This window comes from Thecamonas trahens (genome assembly GCF_000142905.1).
Source record: "Thecamonas trahens ATCC 50062 unplaced genomic scaffold supercont1.28, whole genome shotgun sequence".
Lineage (NCBI taxonomy): Eukaryota > Apusomonadida > Apusomonadidae > Thecamonas > Thecamonas trahens.
In genome coordinates this window covers 103319-118379 of record NW_013657652.1, presented here as the reverse complement: position 1 = coordinate 118379, position 15061 = coordinate 103319, and the positions used below count along the sequence as shown (strand labels likewise).

The 15061-nt window shown below is 63.4% G+C and overlaps 9 protein-coding genes across 9 annotated transcripts in view; 3 read left to right on the top strand and 6 right to left on the bottom strand.

Annotated features, from left to right (window-relative positions):
• The first annotated feature begins 576 nt into the window (after window positions 1–576).
• On the top strand, window positions 577–1456 carry AMSG_06318 (adenylate kinase isoenzyme 6). The gene is made up of 2 exons (XM_013901562.1): window positions 577–717; window positions 1006–1456. Exons 1-2 carry the CDS (start codon window positions 587–589, stop codon window positions 1406–1408), a joined length of 534 nt encoding a protein of 177 aa, XP_013757016.1. The 5' UTR covers window positions 577–586; the 3' UTR covers window positions 1409–1456.
• AMSG_06317 (uncharacterized protein) lies at window positions 910–3777 on the bottom strand. Its single transcript, XM_013901561.1, has 2 exons — window positions 3715–3777; window positions 910–3168 (listed from the first exon to the last, which is right to left on the bottom strand). The coding sequence occupies exon 2, from the start codon at window positions 3112–3114 to the stop codon at window positions 1486–1488; it is 1629 nt and encodes a 542-aa protein (XP_013757015.1). The 5' UTR covers window positions 3115–3168; window positions 3715–3777; the 3' UTR covers window positions 910–1485.
• Window positions 3778–3831: 54 nt separating this feature from the next.
• On the bottom strand, window positions 3832–6780 carry AMSG_06316 (CAMK protein kinase; the record flags this gene model as incomplete). Its single annotated transcript, XM_013901560.1, has 2 exons — window positions 3832–4941; window positions 5632–6780. 2 exons carry the CDS (start codon window positions 6778–6780, stop codon window positions 3832–3834), a joined length of 2259 nt encoding a protein of 752 aa, XP_013757014.1.
• Window positions 6781–7086: 306 nt separating this feature from the next.
• Window positions 7087–7539, bottom strand: AMSG_06315 (cytosine deaminase; the record flags this gene model as incomplete). Its single annotated transcript, XM_013901559.1, has 1 exon — window positions 7087–7539. The coding sequence occupies one exon, from the start codon at window positions 7537–7539 to the stop codon at window positions 7087–7089; it is 453 nt and encodes a 150-aa protein (XP_013757013.1).
• Window positions 7540–7742: 203 nt separating this feature from the next.
• On the bottom strand, window positions 7743–8070 carry AMSG_06314 (diphthamide biosynthesis protein 3; the record flags this gene model as incomplete). Its single annotated transcript, XM_013901558.1, has 2 exons — window positions 7743–8015; window positions 8053–8070. 2 exons carry the CDS (start codon window positions 8068–8070, stop codon window positions 7743–7745), a joined length of 291 nt encoding a protein of 96 aa, XP_013757012.1.
• Window positions 8071–8087: 17 nt separating this feature from the next.
• On the bottom strand, window positions 8088–9646 carry AMSG_06313 (uncharacterized protein; the record flags this gene model as incomplete). The annotated part of the gene is made up of 3 exons (XM_013901557.1): window positions 8088–8261; window positions 8303–9427; window positions 9629–9646. 3 exons carry the CDS (start codon window positions 9644–9646, stop codon window positions 8088–8090), a joined length of 1317 nt encoding a protein of 438 aa, XP_013757011.1.
• Window positions 9647–10561: 915 nt separating this feature from the next.
• AMSG_06312 (uncharacterized protein) lies at window positions 10562–11912 on the top strand (the record flags this gene model as incomplete). Its single annotated transcript, XM_013901556.1, has 2 exons — window positions 10562–10564; window positions 10591–11912. The coding sequence occupies 2 exons, from the start codon at window positions 10562–10564 to the stop codon at window positions 11557–11559; spliced, it is 972 nt and encodes a 323-aa protein (XP_013757010.1). The 3' UTR covers window positions 11560–11912.
• On the bottom strand, window positions 11425–13997 carry AMSG_11967 (uncharacterized protein; the record flags this gene model as incomplete). Its single annotated transcript, XM_013901670.1, has 2 exons — window positions 11425–12550; window positions 13111–13997. The coding sequence occupies 2 exons, from the start codon at window positions 13995–13997 to the stop codon at window positions 11572–11574; spliced, it is 1866 nt and encodes a 621-aa protein (XP_013757124.1). The 3' UTR covers window positions 11425–11571.
• An 887-nt stretch (window positions 13998–14884) lies between these two features.
• AMSG_06309 (SAC domain-containing protein 9) overlaps window positions 14885–15061 on the top strand; it is a 4772-nt gene continuing 4595 nt past the window's right edge. The window contains exon 1 of the mRNA XM_013901555.1: window positions 14885–14977. Coding sequence (XP_013757009.1) covers window positions 14906–14977 — 72 coding nt within the window. The 5' untranslated portion in view covers window positions 14885–14905. The remainder of the gene's footprint in view (window positions 14978–15061) is intronic.

Here is a 15061-nt window from a genome sequence, read left to right as displayed (position 1 = left end):
ATGGAGACAAAGACGTAGAGGACCGGAATCGAGGTCGACGAGATGGGGACGAGGCACGAGTGGCCGTAGTGGACCAGGAGCTCTGCGCCGAGGGCGCGGGCGGTGTAGTCGTCGACGCAGCACGCGCCGTAGGTCACGTCGCCCATGACCACCACGTCGGCTCCGGTGTGCTTCTCCAGAATATCGCCAATGAGGCAGGCGTACATCAGCAGCCCCTCGGGCATCTGTAGCGCCACCCTGCCTGCGCCCAGTTCGCGGATCCGGGCGATGGTCTTGCCGACCTCAAAGTTGTAGTTGGCAGGGAGAATGGCCATGTCGCGGGCGAGGACGTCGGCTTCTCCCGGTGTAGCCTCGGGCCCACGGGCGTCGACCACACCTTCTGGCGCTCCCACCGCTCCCTGCGGAATCTTCTCCGCAGCCACGAGACTCATTGTCTCTGTGTGGGTCACGGTGTGGGGTGTGGCTGTCGCCGAGGTGAGGGTGTGTGGGGGAGATGGCGGCGATCGCGATGGTGATCAAAGTGGCTCGAATGGCCGTTTTGAGGAAAAGGCCGTGCGGCGGCGCCACTTGACACCGTCGAAGGGACATGAGCCAGCGCAGCCGACCGAACGTGCTTGTGACGGGAACGCCCGGAGTGGGCAAGACCACCATGTGTGAGCTGCTTGCCGAGGAGGCCGGCATGAAGCACATCAACTTTGGCTCAATCCTTCTCGAGGGGTACGTTGTCGGCTGGGTGGGGAAGGACCGGTGATGGGGCGGGATGGGAAGGATGGAGGTCGAACCGGAGGGGAGGGGCGGGAGAGGGGAAGGCAATGGTGATGAGGGTGGCATGGATGGTATGAAGGTGCGATGGTTGATGCTGGAAAAGGCTTTTGCTCACATGGGCTGCGATGGGGTTGGTGCGGTGTACTCGGGGCTGTTTGCTTGGTGCTGTACTGTTCGTGTGGCTGTGCTCGGACTGGTGTTTGGTGCTGTGCTCGGTGCTGGTGCTGTGTGCGGTTGCAGAGGCTTCAACGCCGGGTACAATGCCGAGTTTGATACCCATGACGTTACTGAGGAGAACCTGGCGGATGCATGCGACTCGATCGAGGCTGCGATGGGCGAGGGTGGGGTCATTCTGGACTATGCGTCGTGCGACTACTTTCCGGAGCGGTGGTTCGATCTTGTGGTGGTTCTGGTGGCCGAGACCAACTCGCTGTTCCCGCGGCTGGAGGCTCGTGGCTACAGCAAGAAGAAGGTGACGGAGAACATGCAGGCCGAAATCTTCCAGGTCGTCCTGCAGGACGCGTACGAGCTGTATCCGAACGTCCGCAAGGAGACCCTGACGTCGAACACGGTCGACGAGATGCAGGAGAACATCGCGAGCATCCAGCAGATGCTGCAAGAGGTGGGGAGCGCGGCCAAGTGAGGGAGCGGAGGCGGATGACGAATCAAACATGAAAGAGTATATGTGCGAGTGGGGAGGGGAGGGGACACAGAAACGGGTCATCCGATGCGGGGTGCAAGCCGCGGCATCGAGCCCGAGGGAGAGTCCGACGCCGGCTTGCCCTGCATTGGCGAGGCAATCGAGTCGGAGTGCGGAATGCGCCTGCGTGCCTCCTCGATGGTGGGCGAGGAAGTGCGCGAGAGCGGGAGCGGCGACGACGGGGTCGGCATGGGCAGGATGTGGGCGCTGCCAACGGGCGAGTGGCGGGCCTTGGAGCGGGCGCGGGCATGGGCCGGCGGAGCCGCAACCAGAACCGAGGGAGAGGGCTTGGCGGGGGGATGCGGCGGCGAGGTAGCTGTGGCTGCGCGCAGTTCGGGCGTCGGCGATTTCGACGAGCGCGCGACGGCCGGGAGAGTCGAGGCCGATGGCGGCGATGACGAGGCGGCGGTGCCCCAGACGGCCGTGTGCGACGGCGGAGGAGGGGCGGCGACGTTCATGGGCACGGGCGCGGATGCGCTGGCCTCAGCCTCAGCCTCTGGTCCAGCCTGGGCACCGCCAACCGTGGCGTGAGCTAGGCGGCGGCGCGCAGACGGCTTTGCCACCTCGATGTCGTGGTGGGTCCCGATGTGGGCCACAAAAGACGAGCGGGTGGGCGAGATGACGGAGCACGCAGAAAGCGGGCAGGCGTACTTGCCGGCTGCGGCGGAGCTGTCCAGGGTGGCGCGGGCCGCTGGCGAGAGGGCGCGCAGCGGCGGGCGACGCGCGTCTGCGGAGAGGCCGTGGTGGCGCTTTGACGGCGGGAGGTCAGCGCCGGAGCGGAGCTTGGGCAGCGGCGGGCCGACAACGTCAAACGACGAGTCTGGCACCGGGACCGCGCCGCCGCAGTCGTTGCGCCGGTGGACGCCCATATGCTTTTTGAGGTTGTTGGGTGAGATCGAAGCCGAGCACGAGGGGTGGAGGCAGTAGTACTTGCCGGCGCGGGTCTTGATAGCCGCGTAGTACGCGATGGAACCGTCAGCGCTGGTGAATGGGATCTGGCGGACGGTCGAGGTGAGAGTGTCCTGGTGGGCGGCGATAACGGCCAATGCTTCCGGCACCTTGCTCGCCGGCACGTCGACGTACTTGGGCAGGGTGGTGGACCGGCGGTGCCCGCCGGCCGAGCTTGCGCTCTCGGCCAAAGTCCGCGACGGCGAGCGGTACGCCTTGCTCCGCGATGACGCCGGGCGCGAGGCCGACGACTTGATGGCGGCGGTCGAGAGCGCCGGCGACGGCGCGGAGACCAGGCGCGGCGGCGGCGGCATAACCGGCTCACGTTTGCGTTTGAGCAACTTGGGCATAACGTACACCCGCTTGGTCTTCAGCCGCTTGATGTTCCAGTACAGGAGCGAGCCGCCGGCGGCGGCGTGGTCGCGAAAGTGGGCGAGAATGTGCGGGGCGAGGACGACGATGCCGGCGGCCTCCTTGACCGCATCGGACGTGACGTCGAACCGCCTCTGGCAGTGATTGTAGACGCAGCGGAGCTTGCCGTCATTGTCGAGCGGAATGGCAAACTTGGCAGTGGCCTCGTTCATGCCTGCGAGCAGCTCATCGAGGTTAAACTTGGAGAGATTGGTGTTGGCCGGCGCAAGAAACTCGTAGTCGATGACAGAGCTTCCATGCTCATGCCGTTCTGCAGAGAGACTCGCCATGGCGGTCGCGGTTGTTTGTGAAGCGGACTTCGTATCCGTCTTTGCTTGTGCCTTCTGCGAGCTTGACAGGTAGGGGTGAGTTGACCACGTGGGGAGGAAGCGCATGTCACGGCAGAATAGAACAGAACAGAACAGAACAAGAACATTGATGCATGCCCTTGTTCCGTGCGGGCAAAAAAACCCGCAAAATAGTTCGGTGCCCCCATATTGGCATGCTCTGCTGACGACAAGCGGATGTGTTCCTAGAAGGCACCCATAGCCAGGTCGCGGAGGCGAAGCAGAGCCCCTGCAGGGCCGCCACCCAGCCAGGGCGATGTAGCACTGCATGTAACACCCCCCGCGTCACTCTCCGCTCTCCCTCTTCACTGCACACGCCCGCATCGTGTCGTGTCTCCAGCGCAGCTCGGCTTGGAACGCGCGTGCCCAAACGAGGCCGTGTTCCACAATACTCTACCTGCTCCAGCCCGCGCTGCACCAGACGGGCGTCATGCGCGGCGCATCCGCCAACTTGCGCGCAATGCGCCTTCAATCATGCTTGATAGCTGCGTGCGCTTACGCGCTCTTCTGCGCCCGTCGCGGATGTCCACACTGACTACGTACCTCCAGCGGAGAAGAGTGTGGGTCAGTGCAGAGCCGTCGCACTCGCAATGCAGGCAAGCGTCAGTCACACACTCAGTGGAGCGGCTGTCGAGTCGCCTAGTGCCAAAACTGGAGGCATCAAAGCTCCAGGTCCGGCCAGCCGCCGCAGCCGTCGTCGGCGGTGACAAAGACCTCCGAGTCGGGGTCGGGGTCACTATCCGGATCGGCGGTGGCGGCGGAATGGCTACGGCGAGTCTCGGGCTCGAGCGAGGGAAAGGCAGGGCCGGACGCGGCATCGGCACCGTCATCGTCGTCGGACCATTCGAGCGATTCGGAGAGCACAATTTTGCGGCGGGCAGGGGCGGCGGTGCGCGGGCTGGTTGTGGCGCTCGACTTGTTGGCTGCGCGCGACTTGGAGCGCCGCTTGCGCCTGCGGATGCGGCCGAGCGGCGAAGGCGCCGAGCCCGACTCGGTTGGAATGGACGCAAGAGCCTTGACCAGCGGCGAGGCCTTGGGTTCCACCATCTGCCGCAGTGAGGCGTCCGGGACCACGATGGGCGGGGTGTCCAGCGATGCGCCGAGGAGCGCACCGTGATGCAGCTCGACCGGCGGCAGAGCTGCCTGCAGGACAGCGAGGACTGCAGATGCGCCGCGGGAAGCCTTGGCGGCCTTGGCGGCAGCCTTTTTGTCTTTTTTGGAGCCGCTGCCGTCAGCAGGGAGCATCTCGTGGACTCGTGCGCCCGAGACAAACGATACGCCGTCGACAAGCGCGTACGTCACCTTTGGCCAGGCCGAGATCCACTTGCCTGGCACCACCTTGACAAAGACCCGCGAGAGAAGCGCAAGTTCGCCGTCAATGACCGTCACGGCGGCGGCCGCGACCGAGTCGATGGCAGGATCCTCGTACACCACCATCAGCAGCATCTTGTCCGGAAGCGCGACCAGCTGGAGCTGGTGGACTTCGATGAGCTCTGCGTTGCACGCCACAATCCGTCGCAGCTGGGTCAACACGTCCTCCTCCGTAATCCGCAAAGTTGTGCACCCATATGCCATCTTGCGCTGCACATACGTCAGCTCGGACGTCACATCGTCCTTGCCCTTAGCCGACCGCTCCACCATGGTCGCCTCGTCGATGAGCTGCCAAAAGACCGCCACCGGCGCATCGTCGTTCCGCCACACGGCCCGCCTATCAGGCCCCAGCTGAGGCTCTATGTCTGCCTGGTAGCACACAATGTTGTCGTTTGTCGACTGGAACGGCAGGGCATACGGGTGAGGAGGAGGGTGAGAACAAGGTCGTCAAATGCGACGCGCATGTTGGGGGGGGGAGGGGGGGGTCGTTCCGCAACACACCCTGGGCGCAGAGCTGTAGCACACGGCTATCAACAGAGGGAAAAGTCGTGCGTCGGGGAGGGGAGAAGGTGGCCTTGGGTGGGGACTTTTGCATGTGTGTGCGGGCGTGTGCGGATGGGGGGTCCGCAGAGGACAACTCGCGCTTGTGATCGATCACGGGGCGTGTGCGGGGACGTGTGGCGGGGGGGGGGGGGGAGGGGAAGGGGGCTTGCTTAGGTACCTTTGCGATGTAGAACATGAATGACGGGGTGGCGGCAAAGGTGGCCATGACATGGTCACGGATTTGTGGTTTTGTAGCCCATTCTTCTGACTTGGGCGCTTCCATGGATGGAGAGGGGGAGAGTCCGGACCAGGGGAAGGGAGGGGTGTTTGTGCTCGCGGACACGAATGCAGGTTGTGCACAGTGCGCAGCCGGGCGAGGAGATTCAGGTTTAGGATTAGCTACAGAGGTTGGATGAGGGAGGAGATCTCATCATCATCATCATCATCATCATCATCATCATCATCGTCGTCATTGCCATCACCGTCGATGTCGAGGCTGTCGTTTCCGGACGGCGAGGAGGAGGAGGCGGCGGCTGAGTTGGTGACGGCGGCGGCAGCGGCGGCAGCGGCGGCAGTGGCCGACGGGAGGGCGAGCTGCGGCAGCCCGCGCTTGCGGCGGTTGTAGAGCGAGGAGTTTGAGAGGGCGAGGCCGCCGCCGGCTGAGTCGTCGCGCTGGGCGTCGATGGCGATGGCGAGGGCGACGTTGACCTCCTGGACACCTTCGCGGGCGGAGCGGGCGGACCAGACGCGCATGTTCTGGGGCGAAGGAAGCTGACTTTCCGCGTCGGCGTCGGCGGCCAGCGGCTGGGCGATGGGCGACGGGAGCTTGGGCGCGAGCCAGGGGTGGGCCAGGGCTTCTGCGGCGGAGAGGCGGGCCGTGACGTCGACGTTGAGCAAGCCGCAGACGAGGTTCTTTGCGGCGTCCGAGATGCCGTCCCAGTAGGGCGAAGGAAAGTTAAAGCGGCCGCGCTTGATCTTCTTGAGCAGTTTGCGGGTCGAGGTGGAGTAGAAGGGCGGAAAGCCGGCGAGCATGGTGTAGAGGACGACGCCGAGCGACCACATGTCGACGGAGAGGTCGTAGGCCGAGAGCGAGGCGACTTCTGGCGCGAGATAGCCCGGCGTTCCGCACGGGGTCAGCAGGTTGCCGTCGTCGCCGATGCGCTTGGCCAGGCCAAAGTCGGCGATGCGGACAGAGGCCAAGTCGTCGGTAGCGAGGAGGATGTTCTCAGGCTTGAGGTCGCGGTGCGCAATGCCCACAGCGTGCAAATGCGCCACGCCCACCACGATCTTTTTCATGATAGCTGCGGCATCGGCCTCACAGAAAGAGCGCATGGCCACGATGCGGTCAAACAGCTCGCCGCCGTCCATCCGCTCCAGGACGAGGACGACCTCGTCGGCCGTCTCCACCATGTCCAGCAAGCGGACGATAGAGCTGTGGGCCACCGAGCCGTGCAGCTCGACCTCGTGTCGCAGCCGGGCTCTCGCTTTGGCGTCCAGCTCGGACTTTTTGATCACCTTGAGCGCCACGTCGGCGAGCAGATCGCGCCCGACTCCAGCCACCCGCGGCGTGTGCCCTGTGGTTTCGGCCAGGCTGCCGCGGTAGACCGCCGAGTACGCGCCTGTTCCAAGCGCGGGCGTCTGGTACACGTACGGCAGCGTGCTCACCAGCGGTAGCCCAAGCACGTTGACTGCCATTTGTGTGTGCAAGAGGTGGTGGTGTGTGTGCGTGTACGTGTGTGTGTGTGTGTGTGTGTGTGTGTGTGTGGTCGTGGGTGAAGTGTGTGTGTGAAGTGTGTGGTCGGAGCTTCCATTCGATTCGGCGGCGAGTTGCTTTTGGGGGGGGTGGGGGTGGGGGGATGGGGAAGGGGGAGGGGGGGTGGAGAGTGTTCAATACACAGAGCCACACCAAGAAGGGGGTGGGGATGGGGGAGTCGATGGGTGCGACGGATCGATGGGCGCGACTGTGCCATGCATGGGCACAGACAGACCGGGCAGGACGGGCTAGGCATCGGGAGCCACGCCAATGTCCTCGTTCCACAGCTCGGGCTTTTCGGCGATAAACTTGGCCATGAGCTCGATGCATGGCTTGTGGTCGAGGACGACAACGTTGACGCCACGGGCGCGGAGAAAGTCAAGCTCGCCGGGAAAGTTGGCGGCCTCACCGACGACGACGCGTGGAATGCCAAACTGGACAATGGTGCCGGCACACATCATGCACGGTGCAAGAGTGGTGTACATGACGAGGTCAGCATAGCTCGCCCGGCGACCCACGTTCATCATGCACTGCGTCTCACCGTGCGATAGCGGATTGGCGTCCTGCACTCGCCGGTTGTGACCGACGCCGACGACAGAGCCGTCGTGGCCGACAAGCGCGGCACCCACAGGCACGCCTCCGGCATCGTACGAGGCCTGCGCCTCGGCAAGCGCAAAGCCCATCCCTGCAACGTCGTCCATTGAAGCTCAGAAGAGAGGTTGCCCGGCTGAGCCTCGGAGACCTACCCCCAAGAGCGTGCAACTGCCGACGCCGGCGATCATCGCCACGATCCGGAAAAGGGCTTGCGGCGGCATGTTCCAAGGCCAAGCAAAGGGCAAGGCGGCGGGCGCGGGGGCAGAGCAGGCGACAGAAAGCTACCTAGGCAAGTAAGGAAGGGGGTAAGCTACTCGGAGGACGAGCCGGAAGAGCTAGAGTCGTCGTCGTCGTCGTCAAAGTCGTCCGGGTCGTACACCACCATGATGACCAGCGAGCATGACGGGCAGGTGGCAATCTCCTCGCCCTCCATCAGCTGTGTGCGTGTGATCTGGAACTTGTCGCCACATGGGCAGGGGTAGTAGTACGTCTCCTTCTCCTCGTCGTACTCCATGTCCTCCACCTCGATCTCGTCGTAGACCTCCATGGTCGGCGCCGCAAGTTGAGTCGCTTGCCCTGACCACTCTCCGTTTTGCTTCAATTGGTCGGCTGACACACACGGTTGGCCCGCTTGACATGATATTCACTTGGTCTGCTATGCCAGAGGATCGATGTCAGAGGGATCAAAGGAGGGGTCGGCAGCGGCGTCGATGGCGTTCTTGCGCGAGATGATGGAAGTGAGGGCGGCGACGTATTGGTCGACGTGGAGAGACGAGTAGCACATGTGGGTGCAGTCAGGCCCCGGTGTGCCATCCTTCATGCCGATGTGCTCGTTGTAGAAGTAGCGTGTGAGATTGAAGTAGGAAGGACAAAGATGGCCGAGCGGTCCGGATCGAGCTCGTCGAGCAGCTCGTGGACGACCGCGTTGCGCCTGCCGTTGACTACGGCAGGATCCAGCGGGAAGCACGAGGTCGACTTGTCGTGGCCCTGGGCCTCAAACTCACCGATGCCCGAGGCGGTGAAAAAGTGCTGGGCCGAAGTCTCGCGGAAGATGGCAACGTGGCCTTGTTGGCGCGCCCAAGGCAGCATCTCGGTGAGGAGCTCGCGCATGTCGCGGCGATACTCGTCCATGTCGTGGTAGTGGAGGCCAAAGTTAAAGTCGATGACGTGGGCACGAGCCATGGTGTCGCGCAGATCGCGCATGTTGACCTTGTTGAACGAGCGGTGCAAGCTGAATCCGCCAAACTCGGGAAAGACCAGGAAGTAACCAAAGTTGGTGACGTCCGGGTCGTCGGACTGCAGCCGCGGTGGCAGCTTGGCGTTGAACGGCAACAAGTCGCCGCTGGTGGCGCCCTGGCACGTCATAAACGATGAGAGGAACGAGGCAATCGAGTCGCCGTGCCGGACCATGGCGCGGCGGCCGAGCGCGCGGCCGAGATCGCGGATCGAGGCGCGCTCAAACAGCGCCAGCGCCTCGGCCGGCCCGGCGTCGCGTAGCTTGCGCATGATCCGCATCGACTCGGCATAGTCGTCGGCGTCGATGGACTTTGCATTGACGCCGCCACCCGTGGCAAAGACGTCGTCGCTGGGAAACCACCTCGGAGCGTGGTCTTTGCTCCATGCCTCGACCTTGGGCACGACCAGAGGCCGCGGCGCCTGGGTGCAGAGCGGCTCGAGATTGAGGCCGTGGATGCGGCCGTCCATCCAGTAGCAGTCGCCAGAGGTGTACTTTTTGTTGTCGGCGTTCATGGCCTCGTTCGGATCACGCGAGAACGGCGGGCTCTCGACCACAATCTCGACGACATCACCGACCTTGGCTGTCTTGGCTTTGACTTTGTACCGCTCCTGCGTCCTGGCGCTGAACGGCGGCTCGTCGTACGGGCCGACCAGTACCTTGATGGTCCGCTCGGGGCGTTGTCGACAGACGGCGATGGAGTCGAAGACGGCGATGGAGTCGAAGACGGCAGCGGCGGCGGCGGCGGCGGTAGCTGATCTCTGGTAGACGGGGCCGGAGTGTGTGTGACATGCGGAGATGTGGTCGGCACATGGAGAGGAGGAGGCGGGCGAGCCGGGTTGACAGCAGGCTGGCGTGCAAGAGTGCTCAACGTGGTGGTGTGTGGCCTGTCCCACAGACGAAACAAGGTCATTTGGAAGACCGCCCCCGCCACAAACGCCGCCACGACAAGAAGAACATACGGCGAGGTTCTTCGGCATCTGACCATGTCCTTTGTGTGTGTGTGTGTGTGGGCTGTGTCGTGTGTCTGTGTGTGTGTGGGGACAGGGAGGTTGTGAGGTGGTTGCACCGTATCATTGCCCAACTTTGGTCGCTCGACCGTGGGCGGCATACCCTGTGTGTGCATCTCGGCTGATCATGCGGCTACACACTACCGCCGACTGTACGTCCATGTGGTGGTATTTGGAGTGTGATGGGGTTCAGTTTCGAGGTGATGAGGCTGATCAGTGCAGGGCCCCTGCTTGCTCGACCACGATCAAGGCGATCACACCCAGTAATTATGACCATGGCGATCGGTGTGACTCTGCGCACCCGCATGTGCATGTGTGTGTGTGTGTGTATATATGTATATATACATATGCGTGCGTGTGTGTGTGTGTGTGTGTGGAAGGGGCCTTGTCCGATCAGGGTCCGCGCCCACATCCAGTGCCTCTACCTGGCAGCAGGCACGGGCAGGAGCAGGAGGAGGTGGCGAAGCGGCTGGCCACGGGCAAGACTTGACTTGAGCCAACCAACATCAATGCTTCGAGATATTCGGGTGAGTCGCCATGCACTACATGGCTTTGTGGTGCGGCTGCTGATGTGGTTCGGTCTCTTCTGCCTCACTCTGCTCATGTTGTATGTCGTCCACTCGGGCAACCCGCCGCCGCACACACGGCCGATGATGAGGTACACCTCGGGACCGCTGACAACCACCGCAACCACAACAGATGAGGGAGACATGGTGGGAGGTACGGGCGAGGATTTTAGTTCGGGATCTGGTGATGGTGGTGGCGGCGGTGGCGGTCCTGTGACTGGGATCAGCTCGGGTGGCGGTGGCGGTGGCGGCGGCGGCGACGGCGGTCATCGTGGCGACGGCCTGTCGGGCGATCAGGGCCATGCTCGCCCACCAGAGAATGGTGGGGATGTGGGAGGATCAGGCAAGGTGCCATCGTCGTCTACTGATAGCGGCAACGGTGGTGCAGACGGTGTGGTGGTGCGGCTCTTCGTCACGCATCCAACCTCTGCCGGCTGGCCGCGGTGGACGACGCTGTGGTGCGCAGCGCTCGACGCGGCGTGGGGCGGTGCGGCGCCGGTTGCAGACATTCAGTTTGTACTTCTCGCTGGCCCGTCTTCGGACCTGCCGCCGTGTCCGTCGGCAGACGCCGAGGTTCGCGAGCTCCCACAATCGCTGCACATCATGCGGCACACCCCGGCCGAGTATGCAGCGCTGCTGGGCTCGACCGGCACTACCGCAAGCGACGATGTGCCCAAGGCGGGGCCGTGGATTGGGGCGGCACTCGAGAGTTGGCTTGTCGAGCACGGGGTGAGCCACTGGGGCTGGATGGCGCCGGATGTGGTGCTCGGCGCTGCGCTCGGAAGCCTGGTTGCCGGTCACCCAGACGCCGTTCTCTCGGTTTATCCGCGGGCCGCCGAGTGCCCGCCCGATGCAGCGACACAACTCTCGGAGAGCGTCACGGTTGTGCCGGTCAACGCTAGCCTTGCTCACGCGCTTGCCAGTGGGAAAAACTCCCTGGCGGTCGCACTGTCCGCCGTGCTGAGCTCTTCTCCGGACCGCGAGGTTCTTGCATCGTTTGCTGGATTCAATGCCTCGGCGCCGCATCCGCCACCGCTGCTCTGGTCGCCGACAATCCTGGCTTACAATAGGCGAACTGATGCACCGCGGGCCGATAGTGGCGCCTGCGGCGGCTGGTATGTGGTGGATGTGGCGCGCGACGCGCCGCGTCCTGAGCGCTGCGTCGATGTCGTCGACCATGGCCACATTCCAATGGCAGTTTTACCGGCAGCCCTCGAGGTTGAGCACTGGGCTGAAGATGCAACGGTGTTGATCGAGGATGGCCAGGCTGGAGTGACTACTCTTCCGGGCGTCCAAGGAGACGAGGCCACTGGGTAGGCCGGATCGGGGTCACCAGTTGAGCCAGGTCTTGAGGGCCCAGCCGCCGGCAACAACGACCGAGGCCGCAATGGTGGCGTACACCCAGCCGGCAAAGTTGGGATAAGTGCCGCGCTTGTGGATGATCTGCTGGACGCCTGCGGCGTTGAAGCGCTTGGTGTGGTACGAGTCGGGGAAGCGATGCTCGGCGTACATGCGGAGCGCAAACTGGCCGGCCGGCCGGGCAACAAAGGCGTCCAAGATCGGCTTGGCGGCGGCAGGCATGCGCTCGCGCGCAAAGAGCAGTGACTCGTGCTCTGACGGGAAGAGGATCGGGTAGGCGAGGGCAGCAAAGGTAAAGTCTGCGGCCGAGGGCTTGGTCGTCCCTGCAAGGTACGAGCGACCGTCGGCAAGAAGAGCCTCAACGTTGTCAAAGACGCGGCCGATCTGCTCTTGCGCAAGCCGGGCACCCTCGTCATGGATGCGCAAGCTACGGCGAATGCCGGAAAGGATGCCGTTATAGGCGACCGGAAGGACGGCGCGCTCGGCGGCGGTCGATACGTTGTTGCAGACCTCGCGCATGAGCTCTGTCTCGGCGAGGAGGTAGGCGTAGACAAACGATCGCGACGGCCCGCCGAGCATGTCGTCAAAGTAGTCCTCCAGCTGCACAATGGCGTCAGTGACAGCGGCATCGCCGGTCTGGTCCGGATCGTACCACCCAAGCCCGTACACGTCGTCGAGCTCGAGCAGGACCGCCGTCGAGTCGTGAGTGTAGTGGCCGTCCGGCCAGGAAACGATCGGGGTCATTGACGACCGCCCTGACGTCACCGCGTCGGCGAACGGGACGTGCATGCCCGGCGCGTGTGGATCCTCCACATAGTCGATGCCGGCCACGTCGAGAGCCCACCTCACCTTTTCCACATAGTGTGAGAAGCCGATCGAGGTGAGTCGGACCTGGCCGGGCGCGGCGCCCGAGCCAGTAAACGCTCGCATGACTTCATCACCATCCGCACTGGGAACGGAAACGCCGAAAGCAGTGTCGGCCGCGCGTTTCTATCCAGCGTTTGTTCAGGGCAAAGTGCCGTGGTTGTTGCGGGTGTGAGTCTCCTGCAGGTCAAAAGTGTCTCAAAAAGTGTTCAAAGGAAAAAAAAACGTGGTCTGTCATCCCGCTCTCCACGTGGCACTCCCACAACTCCTGATGGCCGCCCGGCTCGACCGCACCTCCCGCTCTCGACGCCTGGCAAAACGGTCAAGGCAGCAACCTACTGCTTGGTGTGGGTCTTGTTTTCAGTCGAGAGTCGCTCAGAGAGGTCGACATTGGCCGGGATGATGGGTGAGGGCGCAGAAGACATGCCGCAGGTGATTGTGGGGCCAACGGGGAAAGGGTGTGGAGAGGGGTGTTGCCGGCTGGCGCAGAGACCTGCGCCACGCGGCACTTGGCGAGATTGGTCTCGGTGGGCGGGAGTGTGGTAGCAGAGGGTTTACCCAAGTTGAGAGGCGCAGAGGCAGACGGCGACGACGAGGGGGAACATGGGCAGTACGTGACAACCATGGGAGGCCGCAGGTCAGGACGAGGGCGCGGCGTCTGAAGAGGCGGCGGCGTCGTCGGACGAGCCGTAAGCGAGGATATACTCGTAGGTCTTGTAGTTGCCGATGTTGCGGCGAAGAATGTCCTGAACAGGACCAAAGAGGCGGGTAAAGGCCGGGCGGTCGATGCAGACGACCTTGCAATCACCAAAGGCGGCGACGGTGGCGGCGCGCGGGCGGTCGGTGAGCAGGGCGATCTCGCCAAAGTAGTTGCCCTTGTGCAGACGGCAGAGCTCGAGCTCGGCAGCGTCGCCCTTCTTCTGCTTGACCGATGCGGCGCCCTCGGCAAGAATGTAAAACTTGTCACCAGCATCACCCTGGCGAATGATGACCTCGCCGTCCTTGAACGGCAGCGGGTCGACCACGTCGGCGATCTTGGCAATTTCCGAGTCGGAGAGGTCTGCAAGGACCGGGACCTCCCGGAGGAAGCGTTCGTACATCTTGCGCTTGGATGAGGTGTTGTCCATGATCATGCGACGGAAGGTGACCCGATCGAGGGCCCAGACCGACGACCGCTGCGTCGCCGTGCACGTCGCCGCCCGCGGCGCGTTGTACATCAGGGCAAGCTCACCAAATGAGCCGCCGGCACCGACAGTCACCACCTTGGCCGGCGGTGCACTTCCCTTTTGAACAAAGATGTCAAACTCGCCAGAGTCAACCACGTAAAAGTAGTCGCCGTCGTCGCCCTGGGTGATGATCGAGACTCCCGGCTCCACAAACTTCTCAAACATGGCGTCAAAGACCTCCTCCTTCTGCTCCTCATCGAGGTTGCGGAACAGGAGGTTGTCCGCCACAGCCACAGCAATCCGCCGCCGCGCCTGCGCAGACTTGGGATGGAAAATCTTTTTCTGCGGCACCGTCGACGGCGTCATCGATTCCGCGGAGACCGACGTCCTGCGTCCGCCATGATATCCGTTCTTCATCTGCTCACCAAACCACATACACAACGTCCCCCCCCACACGCCCCCCCGCAAACCACATCACGCCCACCATCACCAGCCACAGCAGCCGTCCACACCGCCGCCGATAACAGCCAAGTCGACCAATGCCCGCACCATACCGTTTTCGCCCGCAACCGCCCAACCGCCGTGAGTCACCCACCCACACCTTCATCCGTACCACAGCCATGAACAGTCTCTTCCCCTTTCCCCAATCTCCCATCCCGACAGAGCAGCTGCGCGAGGGTGGGCATGGGGTTGGGGGGAGGGGGAGAAGGCAGCAGCAGGCGGAGTGTGATCAAAATGGGAAGAAGGGGGGGAGGGGGTTGGGGGGGAGAGGGGGAGGAGGGAGGGAGGGAGAGGGAGAGGGGGGAGGGGGGGAGGGGGGGCATAGAGGTACGTACAACCTGAAGGCGCTTGTTGCCCGGGGAGTTTGAGCGACCGACAGCAAGTGACTCTGACTTGTTGAGGCGGTGGTCGGTGGGTGTTGGGGTGTTGATCACCGGGTGGTCGTCGGAGGAGTCCGAAGCCGAAGAGTCCGAGACCGAGGAGCGCCGAGAAGAGGAGGAAGAGGAGGAGGAGGAAGAGGAAGAGGAAGTAGAGGAAGAGTCATCAGCAGAATCACCACGGATAGCGCGAGGATCGATACCCGTCGCTGCGTACTGCGCAGAGTGTAGGTTGCCCATGTTTTGCACCAGCGAATGACAAGTGTGGACAGCTGCGGCAGCGTTTTGCCAGGAACCATAAAATGAACGATATGGGTTATTGTTGGTGGAACCAATCTTGGCAGAGCGAGCCGACTCACGAGGCAACACGCAACGCGGGGCGGAAGGGGGAGAAGCATGTCTGCTCCGGGGGAGCCACAGCACCGGCAGTCGAGCCACCATGTGGTGACGGCTACCACCGGAGAAAGGGTTCGTTGGTCAGTGTTGTGTGTGTGGGTGGGGGGGGGGAGGGTGTGGTGGAGGGTGTGTGGTGGAGTGTGTGTGTGTGTGGGC

Excerpts from the sequence above, each read along its gene's own strand:
- AMSG_06318 (XM_013901562.1), top strand. The coding sequence starts at position 587 with ATGAGCCAGCGCAGCCGACCGAACGTGCTTGTGACGGGAACGCCCGGA. Across the intron at positions 718-1,005 it reads GGCTCAATCCTTCTCGAGGG|AGGCTTCAACGCCGGGTACA; the intron begins GTACGTTGTCGG and ends GTGCGGTTGCAG.
- AMSG_06317 (XM_013901561.1), bottom strand. The coding sequence starts at position 3,114 with ATGGCGAGTCTCTCTGCAGAACGGCATGAGCATGGAAGCTCTGTCATC.